This window comes from Mustela erminea, chromosome 11 (genome assembly GCF_009829155.1).
Source record: "Mustela erminea isolate mMusErm1 chromosome 11, mMusErm1.Pri, whole genome shotgun sequence".
Taxonomy (NCBI): Eukaryota; Metazoa; Chordata; class Mammalia; order Carnivora; family Mustelidae; genus Mustela; species Mustela erminea.
The window spans coordinates 28,140,671-28,153,121 of record NC_045624.1 but is presented as its reverse complement, the minus strand read 5'-3'; the positions used below and the strand labels follow the sequence as shown (position 1 = coordinate 28,153,121).

At 39.6% G+C, this 12,451-nt stretch overlaps 1 protein-coding gene and 1 non-coding gene across 22 annotated transcripts in view; both read right to left on the bottom strand.

Annotated features, from left to right (window-relative positions):
* Window positions 1-12,451, bottom strand: part of CADPS2 (calcium dependent secretion activator 2) — a 535,725-nt gene that overhangs the window by 66,838 nt on the left and 456,436 nt on the right. For all 21 annotated transcript variants that reach the window (XM_032305737.1, XM_032305741.1, XM_032305748.1 and 18 more), the window contains one exon: window positions 12,121-12,277. In XM_032305737.1, coding sequence (XP_032161628.1) covers window positions 12,121-12,277 — 157 coding nt within the window. The remainder of the gene's footprint in view (window positions 1-12,120; window positions 12,278-12,451) is intronic.
* LOC116569769 lies at window positions 9,634-9,769 on the bottom strand. Its single transcript, XR_004277192.1, has one exon.

The following is a 12,451-nucleotide window of genomic DNA, read 5'->3' as shown; positions in this document are numbered from 1 at the left end:
ATTGCTGTATATGCTTCTATACGAAATCTAGTCACTAGAAATTTTAAAGTAAAGCCTCATCAAACACGCAGCTAAATATGCCACTTGCCCCACATAATCTTCTTCAGGGCAAAAATACCCCAAAAGCTAAACAGTGTTTTAAAACTTGGGCAAAGTGTATGATGCTTACCACAGTGGCATGACTATTGTTTTAATGGATTCTGAAATTTGTGAGAAGCTGGAAAACTATAGACACAAAGAAGTGGGGGTAGGAAGCAATTTTAAATATAGAGGAAAAGACAACACTTCTTTTTTTCTAATTCTAGTTACTCTAGTTTAGTATTTTTTGTGGTTAAATTATTTTTTTCTGGCTTATCTATATGCTAAAAGATTTCCTATTAAAGTGGGAATGATAATCATAATTAAAGATAAATGTCTTATTTAGGAGACTCATGTTATCTTTTTAAAATCATTTTATGTTTTTATTATGTCAGGGCCTTTAAACACAAATAACCTGTTCTCTTTTCTTGGAGTACTTTCTTTTATTTTCTCTTCTTTTATTTTATTTTTTTTTCAGTGTTCCAAGATTCATTGTTTATGTACCATACCCAGTGCTCCATGCAACACGTGCCCTCCTCTTAATGATGTTTTCATTAGCACACTGAAAGGAGCTTTATTTATTCCTGGAGATTCAATCACAGAGCTAGAAGGTACTGTATAGATCATGCAGTTCAGTTTCTTTTGCCAAATGTCACCTAAATAAGATGCTGAACATTAAGGATGAAATATTCTCACTCAAACCACCTCAACAATTGTGGTAAGCAAATTAAAAAAATATGCCCATATCTGAATTTATTGGCTCTCCACTTAAGAGCTCGCCCCTCCTCCTCCTTGCCGGCATTTTTGGAGCATCAACCATGGGACTAAGTTCTTTATATGCATTCTCTCATTTAACCACCACAAAAATTCTATCAGAGAAGCACTATTTTTTTTTTCAATCTTATCAATAAGAAAGCTGAGGAACAGAGAATTTGGGGACATGTGGTAAAGTCATCTAGTTATCAGACAACAGAACAAGAGCCCCTTTTAACCTCTATAGACTATATTACCATCACCCCACAATTTACATTACCATAAATTATTATCTATCCACCTAGCCATTCATACAGTCGCCCAACCTCTCAGCAGTATATCAGCATCTTTTAAGAACTAGAAATGCAGAGAGTATTTAAGGTAGAAAAAAACCTTGCAAAGGACATATGCATTACTCTGTATCTTAGACGAATTATGTTTCTACAATTAGAATTTTGAAAAACTCAGTTACACTATGAAAAAGTCAAGAGACTGAAGAAAACTATTATATTCAAAATGAACGAATGCTGTGAAAATATTTAATGTGCTTATAATATATATTGAAAGCTGGACAACGTTGCATTGCTACACAGCTAGACTATAGCCTAACTCTTAATTTATGTGGCCTACTAATAATAAAAACAGAAAGACTGAAAGGCTCTACATCTTGATAGGTGCCATTAAGCACTGTCATTATTTCTAACTAGTCCAAGACACACTCACTTAAGAAATTATTACATTTACAAATACAAATGAGTACTCTACCTCATCAATTCAAATGCTTCTTTATTATACACTTAGAGATTATGCATGTTGGCTATTAAGTCATACTTAGTTTGTTAAAATGAAGAAGCACATAGGAGAATCAACACTCAATGTTGTTATTAAATGTTATAATGATTCTAAGATTAAGTACCAGTTGACTCAAATGTAATTCTAGCAAGAGCTCTCTTTTTTGATATGCTTGATAAGCACTGAATTCATCAACTTGTCAAATAAGCCTCCTTCTCTTGTATTCCCACCATGGGAGTGAAAACAGATTGTCCACTAGATCACTATATATCAGTACCTGGTGATTATACCACAGGCTTGGCCTTTAGTTCCTATATCCAATTAGTAATCAAGATCTGTGTATTTTTTTTTAATTTAAATTTAACATACAGTAGCTAACATACAGTGCAAAATTGGTTTCTGGAGCAGAATTCATTGATCATGGCTTACATAAAACACCCAGGGCTCATCATAACAAATGCCCTCTCTAATACCCATCACTCAGAGTATTTTGTATCCTTAATGTCCTTCTTAACATGTCCCTTCCTCTTCAGCACCACTGCTGTTGCTCTACTTCTTTTTTTAAGATTTTATTTATTTATTTGACAGAGAGAGAGATCACAAGTAGGCAGAGAGTCAGGCAGAGAGAGGGGGGAAGAAGCAGGCTCTCGGCCGAGCAGAGAGCCCAATGCGGGGCTCAATCCCAGGACCCTGAGATCATGACCTGAGCCGAAGGCAGAGGATTAACCCACTGAGCCACCCAGGCGCCCCTGTTGCCCTACTTCTAATCTTCTCATCTCCTGCCTTGATTAGTGCAATAATCTCTTTAGTGGTCTTCAGGATCCCAATTTTCCCTTTGTCAACCATCTTCTTCAAATCTCAAAGCAGACAGGCTGGCCAAAATATGAAACTAATAATGCCCTTCTGAAAGATTATATCTTTTGGTGGGTCATCACAACAAATTCAAACAAACTTTGCATGGAATGAAAGCTATCTATGATTTATCTTAAAAAGGAGCGTGGTGGCTCATCTCTGTGGCCTGACCCCCATATTTCCTGTGGTCCAGCCATAATGATTCACATGGTTCAGTTCAAGTCTACACTTAACTCCTCCAAACTCTTCTGGAAATGCTTTGTTCTCCTGTCCCCCTGCCCAGTTACTGGTTTCAACTGTCTATTCTCTACCCTGTGCAGGCTTCCACTGTGATCCAAAGCATGCTTCTGCACCTGTTGACGCTTCTGTTTCTTCCTACAAGTGTGTAAGGTCTTTGAGGGAGGGACCGTATCTGTATTCTTAGTATCCAGCAAAATGCCTGGCTCCAAGCAAGTGTTCAAATGTTTGTTGAATGAATAACTACATGGATACAACATTAAGATGACCGCATTATTTTTCAGGAAATTGTCTAAGAACATACTGAAGCCTGCATAGAGTCTTCATATTTTCTATGCATATTTCTTGATAGAATATGCAGTATTAAATAATATTGGCATGAACATCTATTTTTGATCCATGTCCAAGATCAGACTGCTAGAAATTCTGCTGGATATGAATGTTGGCTATTTTAGGTCTCATATTTTAATGAATGTGGCAGAGGGAGGTTTTTTTTGCTCAGTCATGACCCTTGACAGCAAACTTTCACATCCTGAAGATAGGGGGAGAAAACGGAATGTTCCTATATTTCGGTCACAAATGCTTAATTCTGGCCAAATTCTGCTCATGTTTCAGCAGTGTTCCTTTTTACTTTTTTAAAAAAATTAAATTATAGACCCGTTTTCCAAAGTCTCAGAAAACTGGCAACTGGCAGTATTATTTCTTTGGTAATTAGACTCATGAAAGGGGAGGGAGGGAAGGAAAGAAAGAAAGAGGGAGAAACAGAGAGAAGAGGAGAAAAGAGGAGAAATAAAGAAAATCTGCAGAGGGGCGAGGAAGGAAAAGAGAAAGCATGGTGTCAAAAGGCAGGGCGACGGGAAATACACACGCGCTGTACTTGTGTATGGAAATGTATGCTCTTTTTTCTCAGTTGCCCATATGCCAGTTTGCATTCTGCTCCTATCAGACACTGTCAAAAGCCCTCTTAATACTTAGCCCCAGGCACCAGAATGAGTGCTTCTATCTTCTCCATCTGGTTTAGTCAGGATAGGTTGTGATTTGGGCTGCCACCTGTCCCAATCAAGCCTCTCCAAGGCACCCATTCTCACAATTCATTGGAAGAGGCAAGTTCTCAGTGTGGCCTTATGCAAGAATGCTCCTGACCTTCTACCTGAGGTGTGGAAGTCGAAAGGACTGCTCAGAAGTAGTCTAAAACAGTGGCTGGCAAGAACGTAAGCGGGGGACCAGCATCCACTTTGTTAAATCATCTTTTTTTCCACCCAAAGATTCCACGTTTCCAAATATCACCTTGTCAGAAAAGGAAGCATCAGTGAAGCATCAGTGACATCAAGCCCGAGAGTGCAATTAGAAATGGCAGAAGAAAGCAAAAGGCTTAAATAAAAGGTAAACTAGGAATGCAGATGTGCCCAATTATTTTGAGCATCCCAGTAATTAAGAAATTAGTGTTGATTATTTACATACCAAAAAGAGTCTTACGTTTACAAAAGTACTTGTCAGAAGCTTCTAATAGTAAGAGTTCGACTGAGAATTTAAACTATGATCCAATTAACAATAATTACTGAGATAATAATCATGGGATAAATGAAGAACAAGCAGATAAAAGAGTTCCTGTATACTTTTTAGGGTAAAAATATGCTGTTGACTCCTGAGCCCATGTAACCCAATTTTATAGTATGCCACCCCTTTCCAATTAGTCAGCATTAATGGATTACTAGAAAGAATGACCTTCCCACCTAAATTTCAGAAGAAACTAGTAATTCGTGACCAGCAAAACAAACAACACCGACCACACTAAAAACAAGACTTGGCCACAAAACAACAATTATTCAAGGGATTACAAACTGCAGGGATCCTGCACAATGAATGCCCACTGGATAAAGATATAAAATTAACAGGCCACTTTCCATGTTGACAAATGCTTATGATGAAGATTCCTATCACTGAAAATATGAACATGGGTTTCGCGAGAAAAGTCAGGAAGACTGCAGCCTAGAACACACTTAAGTAAAAGGAAGAAAATTCATACAACCAAACAAAAAGATCTCCTGAGATCTAGGAGCAGCCTCCAGCCAAGAATCTGGCACATTATTTAGGCACTCAATACACTTGTGTTTACTGAATAAATACCAACAAAAACCCACTGCCTAAAGGAGACTTAGAGAGTATGCTTTTTAAGTAGAATAGAAAACTCATTGAGTTTTATTTTCCTTTTAATTAAAACCTTGATAGGTAAATTTATATAGTTTGGTAATATTTAATTTGTATACTTACTAGTATAACAACCTCCTAAAACCATGTCCACTTCCTCCTTTCGTGTTCACTTGTTAAAAATGATCTACCTTTTGGGGTGCCTGGGTGGCTCAGTGGTTAAGCCTCTGCCCTTGGTTCAGGTTATGATCTTAGGGTCCTGGGATCGAGCCCCACATCAGGCTCTCTGCTCAGCAGGGAGTCTGCTTCCCTTCCTCTCTGCCTGCCTCTCTGTCTACTTGTGATCTCTCTCTGTCAAATAAATAAATAAAAATCTTTAAAAAAAAATGATCTACCTATTTATCTACCCACCCATCCACCTACCTAAGGAACTGAAAGCCCTGGTATTATAATGTTTCCTATATTTTGGACAACAACTCAAAATCCAACAAATCCAAGTTTAAAACTATAATTAAAAAATCCTTAGTACAGTAAAAGTAATCGAGTTATATTTTATAAATTATTGCATTATAGTAGGTAGGGTATATATGGCCATACGCGCTACTAGATGATAAGCTTTTCAAGGGTCAGAACTGTTTTTAATCCATGTTTCTGCAAGGTGTTTGGGATTCGTAAATTTTAGGCATTCAGCACTTATTTCTTACAGAATTAATTCAGTAAAAAACAACATAAACATTAACCAAGGCTTAGCGTAAAGATGGAGAAGTCTCACAGTCCTACAGTTCTCATACTGTCTTTTATGAGATTAATATAAAAGCCAAAGGGGAAAGTCTAAACTTTTAGTCCAGTTATGTACAACTTCTGATTGGGATTACGTTCCGCGCTACTCGCTCTAGAAGAGGCAAACAATTGAGAATGGCTGTAACGTGATCAACAGCCCCCAGACGTAGGATCCTTGATGCTCACAGCCTCCAGGACCAATCAGAAGTCTCTGCCAATCTACTGTGAAGGACACGTAGGCCTTCTAGAGCAGGTTATTTTCCTGAAGGCATTTAGTTGTATGAAAATATAAGAAGCAGACTAAGAATTTAAAATATCTACATGTCAGAAAATCTAGAACAACACTGTGGAACTCAACGAAAAAGAAAAAGCTAGCGACTCCTCGTTTTCCTACTGATACACTCTGGCAAAACAGATTCTGATGTACAATTTTGAATTCAGTCAACCTGGAAATCGGAAGTAAGTATGTTTTCGCATTTTTGTGGTCATCTCATCATTTAAAGAAGGGTCTATCTATAAAACAAGGCTGGTTCACAGCCCTGCGGTAGTCTAAAGTCCTATCCGTCCTGCATTGTTCCTAGTAGATCTACGTATAGATGTATCTATAAACACCGCCTCGTGAATTTCAGAGGCACAGCTCATTTAAGCGCTCGAGGTGGAGGAATATGCAGGTGTCAGCCCTCCATATTTCAAAGCTTGAAGATTAACCTCATATACAATATGGCGACCTAACAGTTCCTCATTTGAAAGAAATCTGAAAAATAATCTCTGATAACAGCCCGACTGTGCGAATAACCCAGCGGGATTTCCACTTCTTCATTTCTTAATGAGTTTTTTGATAATGAGAGGTGACTTTGCCAGTCACTCTGGGCTCTATTATGGCTAATTTGACTCCACTTCACTCTCCTTGTTAATTATTAACACTAGCCTTTTTATCCTCATGAGACCACATTCCCATTTTTCTTTTTTCGATCTTTATGAGCCCATCTTTATGAAGGTGAAAGTCTTGGAGAATAGGTTTTCACTTAGTGTAGAGCCCGAACATTTATTATTCGTTTAGGCAGAGACGCTGTGACATTGATTATATAAGCACGGGTGTTCTTCAGGATGGCTTTAATGTGCTAGCAATGTGAAAAGGCTGTTAATTAAAGACGAAGCACCGTGGTTATTTTTCACTTGGGAATCCGTTCCCCAAAGAATGGTCATTTGCCACTTGCTAACATATCCACAGATTAAAAGGTGACTAGCTCCAAGGGTTTGCCTTTCAGGAGTGCTGAAAGAAATGATCTGTGCCATTTGCAGATGGCTTTCGTTTGTCAGAAGCAGTCACTTGCCATATTTATTATCGACAGGACAATTGCAGAAGATGGCAGGCAAGGGTAGAATCTTTTTGTGCTAGCTTTCGAGTCACACAGCACCATTTAGCTAGCATGCTAATTGCTTCATTATGAAAACATTTATTTTCTCTCAATTTTAATACATCTCTTTCTCAAAACTGTTTCCTTAGATACCATTTAAAGTGATTACCCACTTAATTATCTCTTTAGTTGGGGGTGGTGGGTTGGGGTCGACGGAGGGAGGACGGAGGGACAAGCAGGAGCTGTCTTTTCTGGACGGAAATCAAGGAGCTGGAGTTTGTTTTCATCATCAGTCCTGCTCTGGGAATCAGTGGGTGAGTCTGCGAGGGGCAGGAGATTGGGGACACTTGCTAAAATTATGGTGCAGCTGGTACTCTTCCCTTGAGGAAACACCACATTTCATCTCCAAGGGTTCTTAAGGCTAAGACTTTCCTTAATCATGACCAACTCTAAGGAAAGACGTAGGCCACCGGCAGAATTTTCTTCTTCTTAAAATAGAAACTGAATCTGCTGTCTTGAATCTTTCCCCCGACTCACTGGGTTAGTTCCTGGCACTCTCATCACGGACGTTTTGTCATGTACTCGACAGGACAATATATACCATTTTCTGGTTCTTTCTGTACCTTTTAACCATCTCTCTTCCCCTGCCCCCATAACTCAAGGACCTTCCGAGAACTTTCTAAGGTAAAAATAAAACTTCAAGGAATTCCCTCTCTTCCTTGAAAAGATTATATTGTTTTATAAACACCCCAGAATCTGCTTTTTTTAGTGCAGAGCCAGACTGAATCGGAGACCACCCAGGGATCCTTGCCAGCGAGCTCAGACCCAGGCACATTGCCTCTTAGGGATTTAGTTTCCTTGGCTGGAAAACGAGGAGCTTTGTCAAAAATCCTGTCCACTTTCCAAAAGATAAACGCCTATTTTAAAATATCAAAGCATCATGATTTTAATAAAAGAAAGATGGTAAACCACCAGCGGGGACATCTGAATTATTCGTTAAAAAACAAAACCCCAAACTACTCGGCTACCAAATTTTCGAGGCACAAATAAAGTAAAAATTCTAACTAATGCCTCCAACTACCTGGAGATGTTGTTAGTAATTTCTGTTTTGGAAAAGCAAACATAAGCAGGAACATTGTCATAGATCAAAACCATTTAAAATCTATACAATTCATTGTGCACTGCGTGTGAGGTTATAGCAAACATTGTTATCTAGCAAAATATTTCCTCTTCCAAGACTGGACCTTGCAGAGCGGTCCGTTTCTATTAGTCGTGGCTAACGTTGTAATTAATTAGAATTGGGGCTATAATGTTATTTGGGTCAAGGTGGTAAAAGCCGTCATTCCAAGGCAGTGAGGTAAGGCTGTTTCCTTCTAGGTGGGATTAAACGGAGAAGTTTTATGTTTTCCTAAAGCTTTCCAAAAGGTCAATATGGGGGCAGCAATAGGGTGACATTTAACATTTGGATTGCATTCACTAAATCGCTATTTGAATACTTCAGGAATTTAATAAAACAAGCACATAATTATTAAAAAATTCTTCATTATTATCAAGAGTGATATTTATAGCAAAAAAAAAAAAAGTATGTTTTACTGATCATTAACATACTCAGGGGCCTTGGTTTTTGGATAGTAACTTGTGAGTTTGAGATGAAAGTCACTACATTCTATTTCAATTCCCCAGACTCTCCTGTACTCCCCATACCAAAAGGAAATTATGGCACTGGGGAACTTTTCTATTTACCTCACTACATGGAGGAGCTGTTTTTCTCTGAAATAATTGATGTTTTCTCAAATCTGTTAATTACTGCAAAAATCAAAGCCAAGATCTAGACTTACCCCAAAACTGACATCGCTCCAAAAGGGATCAGTAATAAATGCTTCCATGTTTTAACTGAATCACGTGGGACAAAACAGCATACAATTACACATTATGAGTTTAATAGCAGCCGATGTTACATTGGTTTAAAACAGGAAAGGGAGTAAGCAACTCTTTTGAATTAAATATTTGCAGGTCTAGATAAAAACTCAATTTCTGCTCTTCTCATTTTAGTGGTTTTTCCCCCCACCCCCCAACAGTCCCACAGAAAGTGATTTATTGCTTTCAGAACAAAGTAAGATATGTCAGAACTTTAGTTAGTGAAGAAAAACTGTTTGACTTGAAAACTTGTCTCAAGCATTATTTTGTCGGAGGATGGATATAGGCACTTCAACACAGAAAACTTTCCACTTGGAACCGTGTGGAGCGCAAGCTGGCCAGTTTGACACAGCTAAGGGGCCGAGAAGTGGGGTTTGCACTCACAGCTGGCATCCCCGGTGTCAGGGCTGACCTCCTTGGCTCCTGATGACCATGGCGCTCCTTCTCCTCCAGCACCTGTTCCCAGCTCTTCCTTACCACCCCACGCCTTGCAATCCTGTGCAGAACCCTGCTTAGGTGTATTTGTTAGGTGCTGTCTTTGGAGCAGGCAGGAGGCCAGGCTACTTTTGGGGCAATGCAGGTCAGCATCAGCCCAGGGGAGTCTGGCACTATCCCAGGAGAGCCAGAGGTCTCATGTCCAGCACTGCCACTTCGCTCCCTAGTTTGGCTGTGGGGTCAGCAGCCCTGCTATAGACCAAGTGGGGCTCCCAGCAACTACAGAGGTCTGAGACAGGAAAACAAAGCTGCCCGCTCATGGACACCCAATAATGATCCTCGAGGGCTGATCTCGGCCTCCAACCCTGGCTGTGGAGAAAGGGGAGTCACCCCTTCCACAGCCCCATGGGTGAGAGGTCCTGCATTTTAGTGTTCTTAGTGATAAAAATCTCATAAATTTACACTTGCAATGCAAGAACTCTTCTAAAAACAAATATTAAAGGATGCTAATTCACTGGAGTTGTAGTAGAGGGTCCCCGAAACCCGATTTTTAAGAAGTCCACACTTGTTTTCTCCATAAATTCCGAAATGTTGAATAAGTTAAATGATTCATCATCTTTGCTGTTTGAACATTAATAAATGCCCCATCTTTGAATAAACTCTCCAATAAATTTAAATATGGTCAATTATTGAGTTCTCATGCAAATGGAGAAAGCAGTGCCAGAAATAAGCCTATGTTTATTTACTCTCAGTTAGGGACCTAATGCATAATATAAGTATTTATTTTCTGCCCAGGTTTATGGTCTTAAGACAGTATTAAACCTGAGTTATAATTCTTAGCAGAAAACTAATGATGCTAAAAGACCGAGAAAAGAAGAAGGTCCCTAGCTGGCAGGAGGGAACCAAAGTACAACTTAAAAGCTGGCTGGTCATCGTTTGCAGAACAAATGATCCACATACAGATAATTCAGTGTGGGGTTAGTAACTTCTGAGAGTAGACACTGGGGTTAAATCTTTAAAGTAGGAAACAGAGCTTAGTTCTCTGGCTTTCTAATAGGATCTTTTGGAAACGGAACTGGATAGGAGATGAAACTGGTCAAAAGAGGCAAGACTGAAATTTTCAGTTAGTTTCAGACTAGTATCTGTAATATTTATTTTGTCTTTACTACACGTGAGCTGGTATGGTTATTAATCCTCACCACCAATGACACCGTAGTACTATTATTTTCCTTCCCTTATAGATGAAGAACCCAAAGTCCACAGAAGTTGGGCCATTGTCAAAGGTCAAGGTGCAAGTGGCAGAAACAGATGTGAATCTGTCTGGCATCAAAGTTCATGCTGTTGGTTACTAAAAAATGATGCTTCTCTTACCATAACAGAGGTTCCTGACCAGCTCTCCTAAATCTAATGTCCATGGGAAGTCTAATACTACACAAAATCTCATATTAGTATGGCTTCCCCCACCCCACAATAAAATAGTAGTTTCATCAGAGGTTCAAAGGGACGAACAACCAAAGAAAAGTAAGAAATAATGGAGGGATGAACAAATCCAAAAAAGTAATTTTTTAAAAAGCAAAAACAAATGTATAGACCTGGATTTAAGTTTAAACCCAGAAGTACAGAGTAGCGGTTCCCCAGAGGGGAAGAGAGCAGTTAAAAAAAGCTCTGGAGCTTTAATATATAGCAAGTTTGAAATGTATCACAGATGGGTCAGAGAAGCGTGAGGGCCCCTCTCCCAGGGGGCTGGGTAACTCGGGTCACACTGTAGGCACCATGTCCTCCACAACACCACGGTCCAGAGCAATATTGGAAACTGGAGGGAGGTCGGGGCAGGGGAAGGTGAATGGAAGGGTAATGGGCCCAGAAACCCCACCATGTGGGGAAGAACTGAATGACCTAGCAGCAATGACTTGGAGAAGAAAACACACACTGGGAGAAGGCTGTTCCATCCATCAAGCAGAGCAAGTCACAACCAGAGGTCAGGAGGAGGGCAGAGGTCAACTTGGAATAATAATGGGAAGGACTGTATAGAATAGGTAACTGGAAATTCTAAGATCAACGCAAGGGTTAAAGCAAAGGCTGTCAGCAGGACCCAAGGTTGAGTTTAAGGGAGACTTTAAAAAGAATCATCACAGGAAAAGCCCAAGAATCTGTATGCTAAGAAATATCCCTATAAAATCCTGTTGTAAAGCTAGGTCTGTCCTGGCTGCTAGAAGACCATGCATCTGAAAATTCGTAAACCTTATTGCACCGGGAAGAAATGTCTCAACAGAGGACCTCTACATTCTCTTAAATGTCTCAGTACTGAGAGAGCATCCATACGGCACAGCAATACCACACCATCATCTGTGGAAGTGAATCCCTTATCAGAATGCGTATGAGTAGAGAAACCTTAACAAAGCATGAATTCCTAGAATAATGACACATTTCTAAGGTGTCTTTCAGAGATGTAAGTATCTCAAGTGCTTTAGAAGTGCTGACCTTTGAAGATTTTTCTGATTCACAAGGTGCAATGAGAGAGATGTCCATGTTAGCAGGAGGCTGCATATAAGAAGAGAGCTTCAGAGGCCCGTGGAGCAATGTGGGCATGTTCCTGGTGTCCCCCAGAACCAGGCCTGAAAAAGTCAGGGAGCCTGAGCAAACACTAATGTTATCTATGTCCGCCTCGCCGAGTGAGTGCCAGAGCTCTATACACATAGCACATTCACACCACACAGCATTTTCTCCGTCCCGCCCCATCTCATAGACTAAAGAAAACGCAAGTGCTTACTGTCATTTCTGAGGAAATTATTGAGTAGTTGGAAAAGAGGAAAACTATCCCAGGAGTCTTGTGGTTGGGCCTCCAGTGCAGTATCCATATCTACTGTGAATAAAGCCCAAAATTTCTCCGCGTGCTCTGCCAATAAATCAGGCCACCAGGCAAATGCCTGTAAAAGGACAAATAATGTAAAATTAGATTACTTCTTAGAAATACACACAAATATCGTGCCACCTGAAAACATGTCACTGAAAATGAAATTGTAGAATGTCGTTGAAGAGGACACCACATTTAAAAACATTTCTATTCACAGAAAAAAGGAAATATTAAAATATATAAGATA